At 39.8% G+C, this 24,824-nt stretch overlaps 1 protein-coding gene across 1 annotated transcript in view; it reads right to left on the bottom strand.

Moving 5' to 3' along the window:
• Window positions 1–20,430, bottom strand: part of WWOX (WW domain containing oxidoreductase) — a gene marked incomplete at its 3' end in the record, with an annotated part of 459,260 nt that extends 438,830 nt beyond the window's left edge. The window contains exons 1-5 of the mRNA XM_080351666.1: window positions 20,312–20,430; window positions 18,606–18,670; window positions 16,552–16,609; window positions 15,294–15,472; window positions 3,235–3,341 (exon numbers count right to left, since the gene is read on the bottom strand). Coding sequence (XP_080207792.1) covers window positions 3,235–3,341; window positions 15,294–15,472; window positions 16,552–16,609; window positions 18,606–18,670; window positions 20,312–20,418 — 516 coding nt within the window. The 5' untranslated portion in view covers window positions 20,419–20,430. The remainder of the gene's footprint in view (window positions 1–3,234; window positions 3,342–15,293; window positions 15,473–16,551; window positions 16,610–18,605; window positions 18,671–20,311) is intronic.
• Window positions 20,431–24,824: the final 4,394 nt, after the last annotated feature.

Here is a 24,824-nt window from a genome sequence, read left to right as displayed (position 1 = left end):
ATCTTATTTACTCCCATTATTCCCTGTTTTCTCAAAGCCTTAACAGTTGGGTTTTTTCCAAGCTATTTAGCCATCCCATTTTCTCCCTATGAACTTGTTTTTCAGCTTTCACTAAAATCAGACCAACTCTAACAACTTCATTTACAAGCCCAACAAGCCCAAAGAGCAGCTGTTTTGCTGCAGACACTCACTTTACAGCATTCCGGACAAGGATGCTGCAAAGAGCCTGACTAAGGGAACGAGCTGGATGGTTTCCCTAAGCACTGTTATGTATGCCGTGCTTTATTTTTAATGCCACATTACAGTAGGTTTGATTTGGGTTTGTTGGTGTTGTTGTGGTTTAGCAGTTGGCTTTGGATTTTTAAGAATTACTTTTTTTGAATGTGAATTTCAGGCTTTCGATAAGACAGACCATCAGTTAGGTAACTTGATCAAAACTTGAAATAATAACAACTTAATTATTAATTATCTTCCTGCAAATTAAGCAGAAGTCTCTTTTTCATCAGACAACAAAAAGAATGAGAAAGGAAATATTCTGTCAGACATTTGAACCTCAAGAACTAAGGCACACCGTCCCACAGAAAAGCAGCATAGGATACACACTGATTTTGGGAATACACCAATTTTACTGCCAACAGACTACATTTGTGACACATAAACACACTAGAACTCAATACGGCAGGGATATTTTTAGTTATAAAAGTATAGCTCATGCAAATCAGAAGAAAATGGAGTTTGGACATTCAGCCGAAGAACAGGCAATTATTTACCAAACTTGCACCACGTTAAATATTGAAGGAATACGATATTTATAGTGCAGCTCGGAGACTGTCTCAAAAACTTACAAGAACACAGAAAACAAGTTGGTAGCACCAGTGATGCCAAAAGTACGACCTGAGTAACATGAACATAAAGCTTTGTAAGGCTGCCTCCTAAACAGCTGTATTTAGCTTAAAAATGGTTCCAAACTGAGAAGTAAACCGATTTCCTTTCAATAATGTTCCTTTCCCTTGGAACAAGAGAGACAAAATACTGTGGATACTTAAAAGTTCTTTATAGCAGGATATTTGCAGCTAGATCTTGAGAATTTGTCCGCACCATCCATAGGCGTCGTTAACATTTTTCTTGAAGCCTTAAATTTTAGGCAAGACTTTTCACTTAACAGCTCCCTGCTCTGTACTTACACCTCTAAGCTAGAAGTAAAACTTTTTCATCAATATTTTAATATTAGTATCAATCAAATTAATCTTTGTCTCTTTGTTTTCAGTAACTGACTTTGGAGCAGGTTTCTGTGTTTGTTTTCCTCAAAATTGCTTACAATTTGATGTAAATTTTAAGCATCTTGTAATTCATCAACTAATTCTCTCCTGGTTACACACTCCAAGTAATTAAAGTTCAGTAATAACTTATTCTTTCTGCTCCAGCACCTGCATTTCATTTGTTTATTTTCCCAGAGTCATAAATCTGAGGGACTGTCAAAGTGCCATAATATTAGTGCAATAATCAAAGTTAATTAGTCCCCCTCAATAAACAACAACAAAGCCATTACAAAGATGCATTGAAGGTTTTCCAGCTACCCAGTTTACCGATGAGATTCTTTTCTGAACAATTAGAATTTGAAAACTTAGTAAATAAATGCAGTTTCTGAAGTAATTCAACCTTCACTGATCTTCATTCAATTAACAATTCATTAACTGTTGGTGAGATAATGTAGGTATTAAGACAAGTACTCCTGAATTCCCATTGCCTTCAAAGTGCTCAGTACGCTTAGAATTAAGGAGTTAATGGGATATTTTTAAAATAAAAGGTACTCAAACTGCCTTATTTTAGTTATATAAAAAACCATCTATATAGCTGTATTTACTTGGACTACTAAATTCAAAGGACTGAATATAACCAAACCCAGTTCTCTTGAAAGAGAATGGATAGCCATGCTTGCCCCTGTTGGAATTACCTTGGAATACCATGCTCCTGAGGAGAAAATAATAAGTAAATACATGTTTTAAAAGAGCTTTAATGTTACGTATTGAAGGGAAAAGGAAGAGATTTCTCCCTCCCAGTCCTTTACTGTAAATCATTACCATCATCTGGGCCAGAGGAAAGGCCTAAGACCAGAGACTGCTGCTTGAATAAACTTGTGGTTACAAAAAAATCAGCAATATTATAAACATCACTTATTTAGAAAAACTTACTTCTAAAGAAGCACTGTTTGGTTTGCACTAATAAATAGTACAATCCTCTGTAGACGACTTATGTGTAAATATTAATACTACTGAGAGCTCTCCAGTATCATCTCAGAACAGTTGAAATATCTTCAGAGCTTGGGAAATAAAGCCCAAATACTCATCACTAACTTTATCAGGAAAGAAAGAAAGAAAGAAAATTCCGAGAATCTGAGCCTGCAGTTTATTATTGAAGTAAAGTTTATAGGGTTGTGTGCAGTGATGATCTCCTGGGAGGCAGCAGTGACAGCACACTCAGACAAAACTGCCCTGCAATCCCTACCAGCAAGTGATTGTGGGATGAATAAAGTAAGAACAGTAAATTTTGACAAGGGCCTTAGAAGAGAAAAAAAACCACAACAACAAAAAACCAAACCAAACAAATAAATAAAAAACACAAAAACCACAACAACGAAATAACAAAATGGGAATGGGGAAGGAAGAGGGAGGAAGTTATGAGTCAAAGAGAAACAAGAGTACTGAAGGCTGCTTGAGAAATTAGAAGACCAATGAAAGAAAGAGGGAAGAAATAGGAAGCAAAAAGCACTGAGACTGATGGACCAGGAGGGAAACATGCTCGGCTTCAAAAAATGTAGGAATGATCCTCTGGAATCTCTCACCGTATGAAAACTATGGGCAAAACAGCATCTAATATCCCAACGTGTACGTTCTCCTTCAGTTAGTGATACGCTTTGGTTCTGGAAATGTCCTGTTCTATGAACTATGAAACATGCCTCAGTGGTTCAAACATTTTTGCCCTTACAAAGCATCCATATGTAATATCAAGCACTGCAGTCCAATACAGTCATGCGAAATGATAAACCTCTATCACTGATATGCCAGTGACTGAACATTACAAAATACTAAAATATTACAAAAATTAAAATTACAAAACTCTTCTTCAGATTCTAGCATGGCAATGTAATATCTGTTTAACTGCTCATACTGCACAAACACTCTATATATCTTGAAAAACACCACGTAGTGTTGGACACCATATACATTCACTTACCCATTCCACAAGAATGCGCTGCACAGCGTCGCTGCCTCGTGCCGTGTTCCTGCAGGCCAGGATAACGTGCGCCCCGTGCAGTGCAAGAGACTTCGCAGTTTCAAAACCTATGAGAAGACATTTCCCTAGTCAGAAAACATCTCAGTAACAAAACAGAGCTATAAAATTACCTGAAAAGGTGAACCAGATGCTTAAGTACACTAAGGCTACCTGCAGTCTGATAGTCACCTGGACCCAGCTTTTAAGAGCACATATGAAAAAAAGGTAGATACTTGAATTTGAGCAGGTCTTTGGGGCTTCAATTGTATATATTTCCTGCAAAGAGGCTTGGGATCTTCAAAAAGTAGACTCAATTTCTCTGCATCGGTGTCTTGAGCTGTTAGAAGAACAGCATAATACTTACTCCTTACTTGTTGACTGTGAAGAACGAGCCATAAGGTGAGACTGCAGAATTATTATGCCTGATAACATCCCACTGAAAGTGACAGAGTAGTCTAAACCAGCACTGAGCTCTTTGGATGCACCATTAGCCTTTGATTCATCAGTCTGAGGACACACGGGAGGGATCATGCAATAGGACGTGGGAGGGAATACAAATCAAAATCACATGGAGATACCTCCTGTTCCTGATCCAAACTCCAGCCCACCTGTGGGACAGTGCTGCAGAGACATGGGGACCAGAAAACCAGCCCCATGTCAGACCATTCCCCAGAGGGGATTGTCAAACCCATTCTTAGCAAACAAGACTCTGCCTAACGAGATCTGTAATCTACATGTATGTTTTATTAGCCATGCACTTTTACATCTTTGCTAAAACTTATATTATCTGGGTAAAACCAACTTGTTTCTTTTCCCATCATCAAATGATCCATGGAGAATTATTTTTCACAATTGTTCTCGTGATGAATAATCTGTCAAATACCAAGCTGCTTCTATATATTGATCATGATATCACAGGACTAAAGTGGTCACTGAATACACCAGATGATACAGAGAAAAAATAATCCATTCTAAATCTGAAACGAGTGGACAGTTCACACTTTGCTGCAATTACAGTACAGCATGAATCTAGAACCCCAGGGTGTTTTTGTTCCATCCATAGAACCAAGTTTCACAGGGAATTTCAAAATGACTATACACAATCTTTTTTGCAATACTGTTAACCATTTCTTCCCCGTGCTAAATTCGGGCACCTAGTTTTTCCTTTCTTAAAGGAGACTTGAGGGTTCAGATTAATTTCAGTTTGTTAATTTGAGACCATATTGCAATTTAATGAGATCAGTTCAAATGATGAAACTGTCCACTGAGAACTGTAACTCTTTCCACTTTGAAATCACCTGCAAGTTTGTAAGCGTCCTGTTCCACTGTTCAACTCATTAATGAAAAGCTGCATAGAAGTTGGTCCAAAGTAAACTTAATTTAATTGAAAAAATCTGTGAGACTTTACAGCAGGAGATGATGAGTTCATGGGAGCACAGAACACCCAGAACGTGCACATAAAGTAGGTGAGCTACTACGTATTTGTGATGCATTCACCAGTATCACTGGATGCCCATCTGTACGGAGAACTGTAACAATGACAGAAACTTCCATCCACTTGAAAGAGGAATAAGGTGACATAACGAGTTCCAATTAGACAAGCTTAAAGTAGAAAATGAAGAATCAAACTGAAATGCCCAGCAATTTAAGTGTGTGCAGAAGTAAAATACAACAGGTATTTGCTTTAGCTTTGTAACATTTAGAGCATGTTCATGTTTTCCTTTTAAAAATTGTTTACCAAAAACCTATTAAGATGGGCTGTCTCACTTCCAAAAAACCCTGGAGCAACAAAATTCAGTTACAGCACAAGATATAACTTACATTATAGAAACAGCAGACACCAAGACAATTTATAACATTTTCTGCAATTACGTACTTACAGTGTTTAAGCCCAAGCAATTTTCTTGTACCTCTTTTAAAGCCATTCATTGTAGGAAGCAACATTAACTACCTGGGTAATTCATTGCATACACATGAACTCAGCTACAGCACATGCAAAGCCTTCCCTTGTTCCCAATTCCACTTTAAGGGCATTTGACTAGAATTTTCCTTGTAACTAATGTAAGACATGTTGTAGCAGAGTACTATTAGCCAGCTGTATGCTTCTTGTTTTGCACAAAAAATACACTTATTTTGACCAGCCTACCGTGTGATTATAAACTAGTTGGAATGCCTGGGAATACACGTTTTCTACTATTATACAAAGATCTAGAGCTGATGGCCAGTAGCTAAACAAAACGATGTTGGGCTAACTCTACCTGATGTCACATTGTGCAAAATGATAAATCCCACACCATTATCTGTTACAGTTAATAACTCGATTCTCATTATAAAATAAACTGAGAAAGATTGAAACTTAAGCAAGTAAGTTACATGCTGCAAATGTAGTTAATTTTAATAGCACCTTGATTTTTCCTTGCAAACTCGAAGATGAGTGTCAAACATTCTTCTCTAGGAGATACTCACTCTCTTCTGGGCTACCAAAGGACGATTCCTCACCTTTGGCAGACAAGTTCTGAGTCCTTCCATGACACTGTGTGTTTAAAAAGCCCTCTTTTCAGAACCTTCCGTTCAAAATACAGCCACATCAAGTGCTGACATCTCTCCCCATCAGACATTTTAAATTACAAACTCATTCATTAACGCTCTTGCACTGTATTTAGGACAGTTAGATCTATGTAAAAGTAGAAAAACAAATTCAGGTACTTCAAACGACACAAAGGTTCTGATTCAACTATGGAATTCCTGGCTATAGGTAGATCGTATGTAACTATTACTACTTGGTCTTTCTATCGCTTTGTGTGGAGCATAATTCATGAGGCATCTTTTCAGACCATCTGCCAGATGAAATACATCACGACAAGGTGACACAAGGTCTATGAAGTATCACAGAGCTCACTGAGGTTTCAGTACAATCCACCTACCAACGTGCTTACTCTTGATACTGCAGCATTTTTTAGATATGTCCTTAAAACAAATCTTCACAGACCTGAAAGTCCTCATCGTGCAGTACAGTTAAGTACCTTTACCATTTATGACACACAGAGGCTTAGAAGAACGCACCTCTAAGTGAAACACTCGAAACAGCAGTTTGGAAGCACCTCAGTGTCCAAGTCCTTTTGTGGCTTTAGCATTTTGTTTCTCCTGCAAAAATTAAGGCTTCTTTCCTCCCCAGTGTCACAGTTTAAACAGGTGGGGAGAAGCTTCTAGCATAGTGGAAAACTATTGTTCTTTTAACAAACTTCTTGTGTTAAACTAAGCTTGCCAACAACATTTGCCTTTAAGCAAATGTAGCCACATTTTCAATATACAGTAAATTAAAACCTGAGCCTAATACAGGGATTGAGTATTTAAAGCACAAAACTATTTAAACTCCGTAAAGAAAAACCTTGTCTAACTATAAACGACAGTGAATCAAAATCCACATTGAACATGGTTTCATATACCAAAGTCAAGCCACAAACATCATAAACACCCCAACAACTGTAAAACCTTAAAAACCCCCCAAAACAGTAAGGTTAAATTGAAAGAGAAATGTAAATAGCTATGTTGAAGATGTGCATAACTGCCATTCTGTGATTCTGTGCTCTCAGTTCAAGTGCTAGATCCTCCAAGCTTTAATCTGTAAGTTATTTCATAATAAATACTCAGTGTTATGTAAAGATAACGAGACAGTACTACGACATAAACTGGACCAAGTTTTTTTCTCAAAACAAACTTGATATTTATTTATATCAGTTACACAAACAGTGAAAGATTTTTAAAAGTATACTAGACATTTTACATATAAACTATACAACAGCTCACAATTTAGGTTAGAAAAAAAGATGTCTTAGAGAATCAAACATACAGAGTTAGGTCCTGTTCTAAAGAGCTCACAGTTTGTGTCATGGTGGAAAGGAACAGATGAGCAGACCAAGAATTAAAGTAACACTATTTCATTTCTGGCAGTCACTCCCCACCTCTGTCTTTGGATAACATCAGATAAGACAATTTGTTTAGTGATGAAGTAGATGAAGATTTTAATACAATAGTAGTTTTGGGATCCTGTGAGGAGAACTGAATATGGGGAAGATGCAGTTCATTGTTCTTTCCAGTGAAAGCAAAGAAAACAGCAGATAAGAGGCAGCCAGCAAAGGGAAAGACCACAAGACATGGAGGTTTGGGAATTTATACAGTCCTGCGTTATGTCCTTAAACTGTAGTTTTTCTGAATTAGATGGTATTCAGGACGGGTACCAACCTCCCAAAGTTCAAAACTGCAAACCTTTTGGGTGTGCTTTAAACTACGAAGGGAAGAGGGAGATGGGAAGTTGTTATATAACCCAAGTGATCCATCATGTGGTTCCAACATACAAAGTAAGGCAGGAGATGGAGTTCTGAAACAAAAGATGAAGAATAAGAAGAGTATTAACAAAAAGTGTCTATACACGAAAGCAAAGAGAATGGAAAACAAGCAAGAACTAGAAGTCATTAAATCATAATGTAAAGCCATGGGGAACAAAAATAAACCAAACCACAACACAAAGACCTGTACCACACCTTCAAGAAGGGCTCAGAAACATATCATGCACCTTCTCACACCACAACTAATGTATATTTCTTAGAGGACACAAGGTCTACCTGCTAACAGCTGGAAGACTAGCAACCCACCCATGATCTCCATGACAATCTTCTGAAGCGAATGACTAACTACAGAACACTACAAAGTTCTCACACGCTAAAGAAAAACTTACAGAAGAAATGGAAAAAGAAGAAAAAATACCTTTCATTCACAGAAGAAAAACAACAGGAAGGCATAAGAGGTAGTGGGTGGTCAATAACAGAACTAAGAACTGCAAATGTCATTAATTAAAAAAATATATATATATAAAAATATATATATATAATGGAAGACAAAACTACTTTTGTTTTTGATGGTCTTCCCTTACGAATTATTAAAAGAATGTAACATATGATGTTTTATTTTCCTAAATCACAGAGTCTTCTAGAAAGTTTTGCATATCTCAGACTTTAGGATGAATAGAAGATATATTTATTTCTCACAGTACTATTCCTACTCTATAATTTAGGCAAAATTCCGGCCTTACTAACTAAGAAGCCAGTAGCAAGACTCTTGTTAACCAGGTCGGGATTTCGATCTTCCCAAGCTGTCCCTTGTCTCCTTCCCTTTCTTTCTTGGTAGGGATTCACTGCTTCAGATTTGAGTTGCAAAAACTTATAAATCCTTGACATAATCAAGCATAAGGAGCTTGGAAGGGACACAAGATATTGAAATCCTGTCTTGTGACCCTGCTGCTTAGCACATGTATAGTCACTAAGACGTTTTCTGCTGGTAAGCCAGAAACATCATATCCATTAATGTATACATCTTTAGGCTGTAATTAGAGTTGACAGTATCTAGAAAAGTCACTAGATGTCTCAGCAGATATTGTCATTAGAAAACAGTATACATTTATCAACCTCTTCTTTCCCCACAATCCAACAAGTATTCAATAAAAAAATCCCACAGGTAGAGTTGAAACTATTCAAACAACTCTTGCAAGCACAATTAGCTCTCAAAACACAAAGGCACCAGATGAGGTGGAGAGTAAGTTCTGTGTTGTAGTGAGACAGACCGAACCGTGCAAAAGGTCTTTTCATCTCTGGGCTATGAAATATGCATAAAATAATGAGAAAAAGCTTTGTGAAAGTAAATATTTCAAAAGATAGGAAAGAGATTCAGTTATGTTGCAGCCCATTGAAAATCTCTTTAACTCTCAGATAACAGACAAGTAAGTACCATATATGAGGGCTCCTGCTCTACAAATACGTTATTCCCCTGTAAAAGGAGCACTAGAAAGTACAATGCAGGCAGCTCAATCCTTTGTAAAAAGATTTCATTACAAGTAGTAATCATCATTAAACCTTTCAGCCCAGCTGTAATTTCTTACATGTTACAACAAGTTTCACATGCATTGTGAATTTCAGCCAAGGTTGATGAAGTTCAATAACTGGGCTAACCAACCATGTGTACTACTCATTACAGAAGTAATAAATAGATTCATCAAAACGGACATGAAAAAGCAGTGTGAACATCTGACACCCTTTTCAGGTTACTCAATAAGAAAAATAAATTGTTGAAGTCCGAGAGGACCTTTTAATATTTACAACAGGCAACAAGTAGACGGTTGGAGCCTGACGTAAAGCAGAGCACTATTAGTATCCCACAATATTAAGCCAGAGTTAAAACAGAGTGATGGCACTCATGGAAAACTCGATCGCTCCCCTCCATAAACTCTGTTTTTCTACACCAATAATAATAATATATTCTGGCCAAAAATACACTGCCTGCAAGACCCGGGCTCTCCTGGGAAAGCACTGTACTCTCATCCCCCAAAAGCACTGGGACAAGAGAACTCATCCCTGCTACAAAGTTTTGGGCTTCCACAAAGAAAATACCAGAAAAAAAAAGTGAAGTGTAAGTTTGTTTTTTAAGGTGTGTTTAAGTAAGAAGCAAATAACGAAACTTCTACACAGACACCAACATTTTTATGGTAGGGCTACTCACACGGTTTAAGATAATCCACGCCAAGTTTAGTCCACTGCACATGGATGACAGGACTTACAAAATTCAGATATATACAAATATCTAAAGGGTGAGTGTCAGGAGGATGGAGCCAGGCTCTTCTCGGTGACAACCAGTGATAGGACAAGGGGTAATAGGTGCAAACTGGAACACAGGAGGTTCCACTTCAATTTGAGAAGAAACTACTTCCCGGTGCGGGTGGCAGAGCCTGGTCCAGGCTGCCCAGGGAGGTTGTGGAGTCTCCTTCTGTGCAGACATTCCAACCCGCCTGGACACCTTCCTGTGTAACCTCATCTGGGTGTTCCTGCTCCATGGGGGGATTGCACTGGATGAGCTTTCCAGGGCCCTTCCAAACCCTGACACTCTGTGAAATAAACAATCACTGCACAGCAAACACCTCGCTGTTGGTTTGTCATAATGAAACAACAAAAGAAGTTTACACTTGGAGATCTTTGAGAAAAGTTAAAATATGAATAGAACTGAGAAAAATAACAATACAGACCAAAACCAGAGATGCAACTTTTCTTAAATATTTTTTCCAAATATAAACTACCCAACAAAAACAGGCTTCCTTTTATTTTTTTCCCCCCCCCAAGGTTAACACAATTCCAGAATTACAGCGTAAGAAAGATTCTAAAACCCTGCAATAAAGCATGAAGTGAACCTGAAACAGAGAACTACCCTGAGCAGCTCAGGGAGTCCTGCCAGTTGTACGACCTTTAAATACTGTTTCATCTCAAAACAGACTAGAGACATTAGAAAATCAACTCCGTACTTCCAAAGACAAATGTGCACATTTTTCAAGGAAAATTTGCAATCTAGCTCAAAACCAGAGCTCAACAACTCCTTCCTGACAGATTCAGACAAACATCTGTGGGCTTAGACCACCAAACTCCATGCAATACAGTGAAAGACAATGAACATATTTAAGACAGTCAGACTAATACTATGAAAATGAGAGTCCTCAATGGTATTTGTAAGGGTCTGTTTTATTCCTCCCATATGATCTGAGTTTGACTTAAATGAGACCATTCACTAGTCTAATTAGGATTCAGCAAGTGTTACCTTCTTTGTGAAGGCTGGTAAAGCCAGCCTCAGTAAAATGTTATATTGCCCACAAATAATCTCAGTAACTTCTGCAACTAGAACAGTTTCCTGTATTCACACAATTCTCTGCAGGTACAGAGCAGTCAGGTTTTGATTTCTTAAGAAGTAAAGGTGTTTTTCATCACACTTTTCCTCTCTCTCCATGGCCGATAGATTTAGGACAGAGTGGTGAAAGCTAGCTAGTATCTATTAGAGGACTTAAATGATCTTTGTGAGACATTCAGATAAGCTTTAAAAGTTAATTTTGCTCCTCTTATGAGCAGTAGCTTCAACAGCCATTACTCAGCAACCACTCAGTTGGCTTAAGAAACGCAAAGGTTAACCACACCTGCCTCTATCAGGACTCCGGTTCTGCTTTTTAGCTACAAGAATAATATGGGAATTGCTCAAACACAACATACAGAAACTATAGCTCAGAAATCAAGACCTCACAAATTCTGAACCCATGCAATGCGTCACTCCCCCAGTAAAACCAACTCTCATTGGCTTCTGCCAGCACGAAGAACAAAAGCACGGAGTCGAAGCACAGCAATCCGGCCACATGTAGTGTATCCTTTATGTACAGCTTTGCTTATTCTTTATAGTCCTTTTGTAAACAGAAACCAGTAAAAAGCTACCAAAACTAACTCCTTTTTTAATACAATAAAACGACGACAGAAAAACAAGTATCTTGGGATCTCTCTGAATTAATGGAAGCACTGTATGCTTACTGAAAAGAGAGACTTTGAGCTTTCCAACCGTTTAAAGTTCTATTTCCACCCTGACAGTATCAGATCTCAGATGCTATTGTTCCTGGAATTAACACAGTTGATCCCACATCACTGAAACTTCACCTTTTATTTCTTTCACTAAGGCAGGCAGACGGGGTTCTGGTACTTTGGGAGAAGGATGATGTCAGAGGGGAAGCCATTCTACATCGCTCACAGATGTGAAGTGTTCAAACCACATCCCATATGAGAGAGATTTCTGGATTAGGTGCAGGTGACACAGTGAAAGGCACGTGATACACTGCAGAGCAACGTAATTTGTATTTATCACAAAAGCACCACCATGTGTGAACACAATCTAATCATCTACATGTTGCCATGATGATTAATAATAAGTAAATTATCAAGTTACACATTGCCAAAAGTTGCATAGGTTCTATTCTGATAGTTGAGCTCAAAATGGAGTTCTAGCTCTAAGTCTCTTCTCCTGATTTCATACACCTGATGCTCAAATATTGGCTACATTTGTTTAAGGAGATGTGAATCAGCCATGGCTGTGGCATAAATCAAATTAAAAAGAAAGAGGGGGGGAAAAAACATTGCTGCTAACTGTAGTTTAGTAAAGAGAAAACAGGATGCATTGCATTTCCTTTGTTTGTAAAACATATTTTAATAAAACATGTAATCTGCTAAAATTTACTAACCATATTGAGCTATAACCTAATCAGGCATTTAGAGTTTAAAAACCTAAGTGATATGCTGCAATCTAACTTGCACAAGCTTTGCAATAACCATGTTTTATTATTAACTACATCACACCAGCTTTCCACACTTAAAACATACAACACCAGTAGAGCCATCAGGAGGAAAAAAGCTACAAGAGAGAGGAATAAAACAGGAAAAACTTTGGTTTATCATTTATAAATTATAGGGCCAGTTACTCAAACAACTTTTTAAATCATAAAGCAGATGTTTAATTGTGATAAATTATAAGCACGTTTCCCAGCCTTTTGCATCAGTGTGACAAAAGTTGCTAATACTGAAGTTCTGTACAAGAAACAGAAGAAATACCAAAAGTACATGCAAACCGAAAGCAGTGAAGCAGTGACTCATCTTTTAAGTACTAATTAACAGTATCTAATATAAAACTTTTCTCCTGGCTAAGGCCTCTTCATTGCCTAGTAATAAAGTGCCAGAAAGAAGAGAATTCCATTTAACAAAACATTAACTGAAAATTATTTTGAAGAAGTAATCTAAAACAATTCCACAATTATCAAATTCCATGCTTTACTCTGGCACAACATAATCCACAAAAGCGATATAACAAGGCACATTATGACCGGAGTTTCTTCAGTATTCAAAAATTTAAGCTGCTCAAGGCCAAAAGTGGTTTTAATTTTCTTGATATAATTTCTTCTCATTCTGGGCATCCCTCACAAAAGCAATTAACAGATTTCTTCTGACCTTCATATAGCAGAACAATTAGAATTGCGGTTTGCGCAATGGTTTTGTTGTGATTATCAAGACAGTTTTGTGATAAAATCTTGGGAAAGCGTTAAGAAAAATCCGACTTTGTGGAATGTGCCCGACCACACAGAACATGCACATTTTGCCCTTCCACAATACACCACAACACCGCCCGTGTCTCGCTACCCACGCACACTCCAGCAGTCACCATGGGCTGGACGCTACTGCACCCGAGACCCAACACACAACGGGTAGTTTCAAGGTCATATAGTTATATAAGTCTTAAAACCAGATAGCAATATTCATAGTAGTCAGAGTTGCTACACAACTGCCTCCCTGATATTAAAACCAAGTAATATTCTTTAATTTTTGTTTTGTTTTGATGAGATCGCTTACATGTGCAGTTGAAAATCCCACATATTTTTATAAAGTTCAACCTAGATGAACAGCTGACGTGCTTTTTGAAATGTCAAGTTCTAGCCCTAACACTTAACAACACAAACAACAAATTCACGGGAGCATTTACCAAAGCCAAGGAAAAGCACCAGGTCTCTTTTGTTTAGTGTTTTCGGAGAGCAACACAGCCCTCCAGTGGAAAGATTGGGAAGTAGGACTTGATCCATAGAAGCAGCGTGCAAGGGAAGGGCTTTCTCTGTAACCTTAACTCATGTTGAGATCTGTAAAAGAAAAGAAGCCAACGCACACACAGGATGGCATCCCACCTCTCATCTCGCACAGCAGAACAAGTCTGACCGACTTTAAGAGAGCAAACTGACCATTTACACTGCTCACGTTGAAACGCACATAGAACAGTAAGTTTCCTAAACCAGAAAGATTGATGCAACAAGACTGAACTGTTTGGTAAATCAGTGCTACTTCTTTTTACTGCACCAGCTTTATTGGTGACCTCAATGTCTAATGTGATACTCAGACTAAACTTGGGCTTAAGCTTGAGCTTAAAGAACAGATGAGAAAAACATCCAGAGAATAATCAGACTGCACTGTCAGAAAAGCTTCCAAAATAAGAAAAATAAATGTACTAATAACTCTTGATCTGCAATGATCTCTTGATATTGTAAGAACAGATTAATTCATTAATCTTTCCCAAACAGCTAATGAAAACTAATGAAGTGCTTATAAATCTGATTTTTTTAAGTACATTTTTCCACACTTTTTGCAGCAATTTTAAGGACTAAGTTAAGACATTAGGTGTGTAATATAGGAAATTCTTACAGTCCATACTCCTAATTAGTAAAAGAAAGAACCACAGAGCAGTCTCCCCATTTTACACACACATTAAGAGAAGTTAAAGGCAACAAAGTACCATTTGAGAAGCCAGTATGCTTAGATACCACTAAAACTCTAAGCACTGCTGAAGTCACCCAAAGTATACCCTCAGTAATTAAGTAAGAGTGAAACTTCAGACAGCCTAGAAAATTAAGTTGGAGAAGAAATTCTGTCTTATGACAAGGCAGGCAAAAGCCCCAACCACCAAAGCTTCATTACAAAATGAAACAAAAGCAGCTAATTAGAATAATTCAAATAACCACCCACTACAGAAGCAATAGTAAGAGATAGCTAAACAAGCTTACTGTCTAAAAGGATTTATGAACCTGTTAGAAAATACAACTAATAAGGATTTCAAAAAGTCAAAAACCGTGAAATACGACATTCTGACACAAGTTTATCAAGTTGACTTGAAAACACCTTCAGAGTAAAGATTCAACAACATCCTTGGACAATCTTTACCTGAGTTCACTTCCTACCATTAGAAAATTTTTCAGAGTACTTTATCTCCGCTGCAGCCATACGAACCTTAGTCCTTGTCCTAGACAAGAACCTTCCCTTCCCTTTCACAGCCATCTTTCATGTATTTACATAACGTAAAATGCCTCCATCAGTATTTTTGTGGACAAAATGAGTTGCTTCAGAAGTCCATGTCTTCCCGGTCCCTTCCTCTGATCCCCAGGTTGTACACACTTTCTCTTTTTTCTTTAGAGAGCACCACACAAACCTGAACAAAGTTTTCCAACTGAAGGTTTTATATGGATATAATGCAAACAAAGTCTGACTACCAGAAGAACACAAATACTTAAACAGTAACTGATGGTGTCCAAGTAGCCTGTAAGATAAAGACTGCCATGCTTTACACTCTGTGCAATGTTAACATACCTATTCCTGAATTTGCTCCTGTGATTATAACCACTTTTCCGCTCAAGTCACGACCCTGGAGTATTTCCATCGCAGTACTGTTTCCATCGTATTTTTGTCTAGTAGTCGGTTTTACCGGATTATCTTCAACTGTGAAGGCCAGTCTTGGGTCAAGGTAGGTAGTCCTTTTGTTTATGTGGCTGCAAAAGAACACAAACATTCCACTGCTTTGATCCTTCTAGATTCTGCATTTAGATTTCAAATGTATTTTAATCACTGTTGTGTACAGTGTCCATTAGTTATTGTATTCACATACTTCACAATAACATTCTGAACTTCATGTGAACCCCTGACACAGAAAGCAGAATTTTGTCAAGGGAAAAATCCCATTATATTAGGGAAGATCAGGTTATTTTAGGAGGACTGTAAAAGGGGCCAATGCTACTCCCTGGAAACAATACACCAATGAGAAACACAGCTCAGTACTTTTTTTCTTAAACAACTGAAAACAAATAGCTTCATAACCCCTCAGCAACTGGCACAATTTAGGTCAGGTTCACCTTTCTAAAACCGAGTTTAAGTTTTCTTCAGACTATTATCAGAAAGAAACACTAAGCAGCAACATTCAGTATTCAGCCCTTAATTATAGGACAGAGAAGGCTACACATCTGATATTATTTTGGCCTGTGAATATTCTTCTTTCTACCAAGTTAGTTTGAGATAATTACCCCATTTTGACTCTGCCATCGAAAAGATACAAAAGCAAATGTTCCCAGAAATCTTTCTGCTTCTGTGAACTTTCTCCTCCTTTCTCTAAAAAAACCTTTGCTACCTCAATCCCCATCCTCTTTGCCTTCTGTGCTGTAGATGGCAAATGAGTCACAGCTGCAGCACTTTTGTTTTCATCCTATGTGTTGAAAGCACGACTGCAATGTTAGCAATCAGCTAGGAAACCCTGGATGCATTTTTAAAGTAATATTTACAGAGTTTATCCATAAAGGTATACAAACAAACAAAATGAGTCTGCATGAACATGCCCTGAGGGTCAGCAAGTCACTGCTGCCCAAGCCAGTATTTCTGTGCACATGGAAGAGTTCAGAAAACCACAAACAGGGCTCTGGACACTGCCACAACTATAATATCTGCATAAGGAATTGTACTTATCAATTTCTTTTGTCTTTCCAGCTGGTATTGTCACAGAATCATAACTCGAAACGGCCACCCAACACAAAACACAGTTGGTCCTACTTGTCCATATTCTACATTTTGACATACTTACTCCACAAAATATACTTGTCCGTTTTCATCAGTCTCCTGCTCCCATCCATACGGCAGACCTAGGAAACACACACACATCATCTTTTTGCAGCCATTCGAGTATACTCACGTCTGAAGTTTAAGTGATTTCTCAGACAGACGTGGCAAAATTCTGCATTATTTCTGTAGGTGATGCAGCCACCTGCTGCACTTAAATACTGACACCTGAAAGGATATCTGCCCTAATCACACACAACTGCTCTAATGAAAGCACAATATACAGGAGATCTGGTACAACTGTAGTGATTTGCATATTAAGTATAATCTAAAAATTCTTTATAAAGACTATTTCATGTTATAGCACAAACTGGAAAAATGTAACCATGCTACCTACTACATACACATGTCTGTACTGTACACAGTTCAGTATCTACCCCTGATAAAGTAAACAGCAAAAGCACTGAGCTAAACATAAGAAAAGTTATATGTAACACATACCAAAAGCTGGAAGATCAGAACTCTCAAGTGTATATGGGATACATTAAATTGAAGTTGGAAGGAGAGATAAAAGAACAAAAATGAGAAATCTTTACAAAATAAATTAATATATAAAAGACCCTTCAGAGGTACTTATCAGATAGAATTGCCAGTATTTCTAATCTTGGCTGAAAAGTACTCATTTATAGTTCAATCAGCTCAAAATCTAATGAAAACATTGCAGTTAGTTATAGTCAGATTACAAATGCGAAAAGAAATATGGCTTGCCAACAGTATAGTACCCCATACAGAAGCTTCTGGAAAGATCTAATCTAAGGCACTGATCCAAGGTCCTCAAGAAGCCGTATACCTTTGGAAGTGTCCTGCAACATTGGCTGTCTGCCATTCTGGCACAAATATTCAATTCAATTAGGGAAAACAAGCAAAATGAAAAGTAAAGGGCCTTCCTTCTGTGCCAGGGATATTCTTTAATCAAATGTATTCTTTGAATAATATAATTGTCACGGAGGCACCCCGAGGTTAGTTTAAGGGACAACAGGGTCCAAAACAACTTTTATTAAACCGGTGAGAAACAAGGTTTTAGCACTCCAAAAGCGACTTAAATACAGGTTCGGATATCAGTTGAGGAAAATTATTAAGGGGCAACAACTAATCCAACAGGCGGTCCACAGAGTGCATGCACATGGCTTCACCCAAAACAATGCTGGAGCCATCCCTGAGTCCCGGAGAAGTACACACTTGCCTGAACACGGTGTGGGATTATTTTAAAGAGATATATGTACTCATAGTGAGTACGGAAAGTGTACACTCGCGATTGTGCGAGGGTAAGTTTATAATACACTCGCAATCCTGTGAGGGTTAATTTACTTACACGTGCAAACATGCACGGAATATTACACGTGCTTATGTGGAAGCACGGGAGGAAAATACACTCGTGATTGTGCGAGGAAATAATTTATACACGTGCTCGTATTGAGCACGGAAACTTATGCGTGCAAACACGTGCACGGAAGGTACACGTGCTTGTATTAAGCACGGAAAGTAGCGTGCAAACGTGCATGGAAAGTCACATGTGCAAATGGGCCTCGGCACTCCCTTCTCCTAATGGCCCTGGCCAGGGTGCTCTGGGGCCAAACAAAAGAAGCCATTAGCCTCAAGTAGCAGAGACAGAGGGAGATGTGCCTACTTGCATACTGAAGGAGGGAGGGGGACAGAGGGGGGTTTGCATTCTGCCACAATAATACCATCCACCTATAAATATTACTTGACAGGAACCAGGAGATCAGAACTCAGTCAGATCATTCCAGACTGTCTATATGCTTTGCAAGCCACAGCAAAACAATCCCTTTATCCTGGAATTAGTACTTTGGCATTATGGAGCAATACAGGAAAGCCATAAAACTGACAAGTGATCACTCCGCACAGACACAATCACACACATCAAACCCCACTGAAATCGGCTGTATTTGCCAAGCTCAGTTTGCCTAGGTGATTAGCGTCAACTAGAAGATCAATGAGATCCAGTCCCTGAACAAACTCCAGCTGATGTTGGTAACATAATTTCAGCTTAACACAAACCTCCTGCAACACGTTTCCTCTTCCCAGACTTCGGATGTTCCCACTGTGTTTTTTCTTCCAAGTGGCTGTAGGGAAAGAAAAGTGAGATTTCAGAAGATTGTCTAATCATTTCTCTAGTATAATCATTTTTTTTTTTCATACAGGACATACAGTTCTTTTAACCTTTTTGGTTTTTAAATATGGGCCAGAAAATGGCTTGTCTTCCACAAAAACGAAACACATCAATCCCTTGCTCAAGAAAAGTCAAAACTACCGTTAAAAGTTCTCTGGCTCCCACATTGCCACAGTTCTGAAGGAAATGTAACCAGAGAGCATAGAAGTCTATAAAAATTAAAATAAATGTTTGACTTTCCATCTAAATTTTGTTGCTTACGATGAGAAGAAAGAAAACACAAAAGTCATTTGGTAACTGACTGTGTTCATACCTGACTCATCACAAAGTCCTTTAAAGGTCTTAAACCAAAGTAACCCTATTCCTGCTAATTTTAAAGTTCATATTGCTGATAAGTTTTAAAAACAAATTTCCAAAATTTGCAGAGGCATCACAGATATAGAGCTTATGTTAAAGGTAGCACTAGTGTAACACCTCTTCATGTGAAATAGTTTTAGACACACTGTTTCAGCCAATAAAGGTACACTCACGTTATTAAATTAAATGGAATTAGTTCAGTTTCACAAGCTAAAAAACAGAACTATTCAATTAATTGTTTGTGTAAAAACTACTCTCAGTAATATGTTATTGTTTTATAGATTTGCTATTTTCACTTCCCTTCTGAAAGAGCTTTTGAAGTCAAAGGAAATAAACAGAAAGCTGACATAACAAAAACAAACATCCAGAGAGAACTGACAGTGTTTATAAACAAGGGCGGATAAATCAAAGCATTCCGTCCAGTGTTTGTAAAACACAACTTGGAAGGAAGATGTCAACTCACCACAGGTGAGATTGCACTATACTTTTCCCCCTTTTTGTGGAAGGGAATAAATCTTGCAGCTTTAAATAGACTGAAACAGATTCCAAGATCAGTACGACTACATAAACCGCAAGAGATAGCATATAAATACATATTCCAGTAAGTCAGCCATCCCTTTTGTAACCAGTGAGGACGCGACCATTTTCAGTGGCACAAGCAGATGGTGCTAAACGCAAATGTTCACCTCTTGTCAAAGCTGGGGGTCATGAAGAGCTGAGAGCGTTTAGAGCTTTTAACTTCCACCGTCCCTGTTTCTTCCCTATTCCTAAGAGAAGGGAAACTAAGAAAACTACAACACCGCGCAAGGCTCAAGGGGCCGCGTGTACAGAGACCACCCACAGAGGCACGAGGTGCACGGCAACCGCGGGTGACAGCCCGTCCTGCGCCCGCGTCCGGGGCTGCGCCCGCAGCGGGCGGGGGCCGGGGCTCTGCCCGGCGGCGCTCAGCCCCGCTCAGCCCCGCCCGCCCCGGGCTCCGCACCGCGCTCAGCGCCGCGCTCCGCTGCACAGCCCCGCGCTCCCGGGCGGGCACCGCACGCGGAAACAGAGTCACGGGGACCGGCCCGGCCCGGCGGCAGCTGCTGCTGCTGCTGCTCCCCGCGAGACGGGGCGCGAAACGGCGGCTCGTGCCCGCACCCCGCGCTGCGGGGGCAGCAGCACCGGCGGAACGGACGCTGACCCAGGGCGAAGGGGCGGATGGCCAGGGGGCTCCGGGCGGGCTCGCTCCCTCCCTTACTTGGCGTAGTAAACCCAGCCGTCCCTGGTGGTGCGCTCCTCCCAGCCCGGCGGCAGCTCCTCCTCGCTGTCCGTGTCCTCCAGCCCCGCGTACTTCAGCGCCGCCATCGGGACGGGCGCCCCGCGCTGCTGCCGCGAGCCAGCGGCCGCGCGCCACACCGCCCCTTCCGGCCGGGCCGCGCGGCGCGGGGCACCACGGGAAGTGTAGTGCGGGGCGAGGCTGCGGGGCTGGCACCGCGCTGGGACCCCAGGAGCCGCGGCTGAGCTGAGAGCGGCGTGACGGGCACGGGAACCTCGGGCTGGGGCTCAGCGCTTCCAGCCCTCTGCTTGCAGAGACGGGCGCGAATACACTGAGGTCCCAGAAAGCCACGAAAAAGAACTGTTCTTTAAGCTCTGGGGAGATTGGCCACGGTGGCCCCGTCAGCGCGAACTCCCCCCCGGCGGCCGCAGCCGCCTCACGACCCCGCGGCGCGGGCCCCTGGGCCGCCCTGCGTCACCCGGCGGTGTCACTGGAGTCAGCGGCAAAGCCCGTGGCGCTGCAGGTCAGTGAACGGGCAGTAACCCGCAGTGAGTCCTGTCCGTCCCGCCGCAGCCCCGTGCGGCTGTGGCACATGGGGACGTGCCTCGTTTGTTCCCAGCGCTCGGCTGACATGGCATGCACGCCTGACCCACCCCACTGCTTTTGATCCAGTACTGACTTATTCATATCTGCTTATATAACCAAACACAGCTGTCAGCAATTGTGGCAGCATCTCCCCGTTGCAGTCCTTCGGCAGGTGTTTTAAGAAAAAAAGCCGCTGTTGGACAGAGCCTGTGGTGGCCGAGGGCTGCAGCAGGTGGCGGTGCAAGCCCACAAATGCGGCAGCCTCCTGTGGGTGACATTGCTGTGCACTTGTCGCGGTTGAGACGGACAAACGACATGGACCAAATTCTTCCAAGATGAAAGTAATAGGTGCCATTTATTGCTACAAGTGCATTTTATACAATTCTACCAGTTCATGTATCTTTTCACTATTGGTTACAAGTTACAGCACTAACATCTCATTGGTTAATTTTTCTATCATCCATGTTATTCTTCTATCCCCTTCTCTCTCACGGGTACATCTCTCCTCTCTCCGGATACTCCTTTACTCCCATCCTTCTCAAGGGTAAATCTTAATATCTCAAGGCTGATCTCTACTCCCATATTTTCTGTCAAGGATTCCACACACCCGCTGCAGTTTCCCACATGCACTGTTTGGGACACTGACCTATATGGCTCGCTCACTCACTAATAGCATGCATATCTGTCTAGGAAAAGCAGCGTAAACTTTTTGCTGCCCTGCTGCTCCCATCACTTTGCAGGTTCCCCTGAGGAATTGGACCTACTAAATTATCTCCTCCTGCTAGAAATAAAAACTCATGCATCAAGAGCCAGTTTTCATATGAGAGTATTACTGGAAGCATTAAAAAAGGCTGTGGCCATACTCTTTTGGGTAAAACTTCAGTGACATGCTCACTTCTGGTCTGGGAAGCTGGTGAAATACTCCATAGGTGACTTTGTGGAGAGATGTGCCAGGTCTCAAGAAAACATATTATTTAAGTCCATGTTTGGTGTACAGAAACAGAGTGTTAATCTAGGAATAGTACTGCAGGAGAAGGTAGTAGTTAGTTTTCTTCCCGTTGCAGTCTGTTAGCATTCAGCATCCAGTGCTCCGTGAATTGTGTTGAGTGGAAATGTGGAAATGGTTTGTCTGAGGGGTTTCCTATCTATAGTGCATAAAGTACGCCTTATGTCCTAAATGTAAACAGCAGCATCGTAGTATGTCAGTGCTAAGGGTGTACAGTGTACTTTAGAAAGTGAATTAGAATCTTAAAATTAGGTGTATATATGTGTATGTGTATATACCAATTAAGGAGAACCACTGCCTTTCATTTTAAAATATTTACGCTATGAATGAAAAAGCAAAGGCTTTGTTTGGCAACAAAATGTGGATATTAGCAAGTTGCCTTGAAGTCCTTGGTACATGAGTAATATGATATCACAGAAGTCCTATGGGTTTATACTGGTTTTAGTGCAATTTCAGTTTCTACAAAAATATCTGAGAAATCCCACACCTCTTTGAAACTTCAGAATCAACAAAGACTGCAACAGTTATGGTACTTTTCACAAATATTCTTTCCCCTCTACTTTTAACCAGCTCCTACTTTTCAAGAAGTTTTCACTGGGAAATAAAAAAGTCACAGTTGAAAATTTGATGACTCGTTATTTACTTAATTGTTTCAAAGAATGTTGAAATTCAACCATTTATTTCAATTTCAAATTCTGACAAAATGGAAGATTAATTCTCTTTCAGAGGATCAGATAAGTCCTTTGTCATCTTTTCTAGCTCTTGCTTTTTACATTAATTTAGCCCACATCTGTGTTATTTCAAGAGCTATAGGCTGCTTTGCCTTATACACTAGGAGTTTTTCATGCTATTTGTTTCTTTCTAAGCTTTAAGTGTCCTTAGACTTCAAGTGCTCTGGTAATTGCACTTACAGTGCAAATGCACCAATAATGAAGTGTTTGCTTTCATGCATGTTGCATGCTCAAGAAGTTTGGGTTTGTTTTAGGTTTGTTGTTGTTGTTGTTTTTCCCTTCCTTCTACACCCCCCTATCAGTTACCTTTGGATGACTGTACACTGTCTGCTTACCTGTTTAAAATCTTTCCTTCATTCTCTCTCTGCATCTCTACCAGTCATCTCAGTGAAGCACATCACATCTGGTTTGCAGTAACAACTTTATTTCTTTGGTAAGACTGTGGGAATTCTTCCTCAGTGCATGTTACATACAACAGTTTAACAGCGTTTCAAGGTGTACGATAGAACTTGATTTTAAAGCAGTTTGGGATAACCATATGTTTGGCGTGAGTGATACTGCGGCTGTTAGGAAAACATCTGCAAATGCAGGTGAAAGGGATCAACTATCTAAATTCAGATGGATTTCATTCATGTTGCACATGACCTGCAAAAGATGTACTGAAAAAATCTTGGTGCTAGGCCACCTATAAAAACAAAATTATGGCAAAACAGTTCTTGGGGCACGTGTGAGTTATGACGGGCTAGCCAGTAGGTTTAGACACCTATGAGGCTCCTCATAGAAGGCTTACTGAGTATAAGAAGGGGTGGAGAGAAGGCTGGCAGCACCAAGTAGTGACAAACACCTTGTTTTTGTACATTTTCTGTGTTAATCATTAGTCATGTTTCTTTGTTTGAAGATAAATGTCCCACAATCTCGCAGAGCTGAAAATATGTCCTGTAGAGTCAGCCTTGTCATCTAAATAAAATAAATTAAATAGTGTGAGGCCTAATGTGTATCCCTGAGGTATTTCACTGGGTCCTTCTCCTCAGTGGTCTATTATCTTCTGTTTATGGTCCTTCGGCCGATTTTCATCCTGCCTGAAAATCAATTTGAATTCAGTAAAAGGCCAACAGTACATTCATTTACATTCCTGACATCTACTGATTCTGTAATTCAGTTACAAAGAAAGCAGTCACAGTTGCTTAATCTACCAACTTAGTGTTAAGATGATCTAATGAGAACAAAACGTATTTGTGGAAGTCCACATTAATGGATACGCTGGATTTCGTTTCAAATGTTACATAATGACCTGGCAAACACAGTGTACTTCACTGAATGGTATGTCGCTATTGGAGGAGAAATTTCACATGGCTAAAACCTCATATTGGCACCAAGTAGCTGGATTTTCAAAAGGGCTTAAGTTATTGAGTGCTGAATGCTGTTGAACCTTGGGTCTTGAGTTTGAATGTACTCTTAAAAACCTGGTCATGGGTTCCCTTGAAACTCTAGCCTTATTGTACAAGATGTTTGAATTGAGGTATTCACCTTTCCTTACTGAATGAGAATGTATGTTCTGTGGTTTTGAAGAGGGACCAAAGGGAAAGTTACTTCCAAAAATAGCCCATGCTTCTGCAACATTTAAAAATGAAAAATAGATCTTTAAAAACTAATGGTTAACAATGTGCCCTCATTACTCACGTTTAAATTGCTTTTCTTGGCTCGGAGCATTTTTGTGCTGGAGCCTCTATTCTGTAGTTGGAGAGAATCCAGCATTTTAAATCTCTGATCAAACTCACAAAACTCTTCACAATTACTCTGTCTTTGGTGGTAAAATGAATGCCTCAAAATGTGTTAATAAAAATTTTCAGACACACACTTTTGTATCCCTAAGCCAGACACAAGGCTCTAATGGGGCTCTTCTGCTACAAATATTCAACAAGGGTTTGCAATACAGAAATGTAGTGTATGACAGTGTTAAGAAGCAGATCTCAGTTGTCTCAGCTAAAGACCAAATTCCTGAATGTTTTTCTCATTATGCATTAGCTTCCAGTCACAAGTGTGATTTCTTTGGGAGCAGAGCTTGATAAGATACTATTTATCTTTTTCTTTAATAAAAGTCAATTGTATCTGGATCTTATGGAAGAATGTGAGGACTCTTCCTAGTTCCTGATATAAGAGGGGGAGCAGAGAA

Source organism: Nesoenas mayeri (assembly GCF_963082525.1).
Source record: "Nesoenas mayeri genome assembly, chromosome: 12".
NCBI classification, from domain to species: domain Eukaryota; kingdom Metazoa; phylum Chordata; class Aves; order Columbiformes; family Columbidae; genus Nesoenas; species Nesoenas mayeri.
The sequence above is the reverse complement of the archived record's forward strand: the minus strand, read 5'-3'. Positions and strand labels throughout refer to the sequence as shown.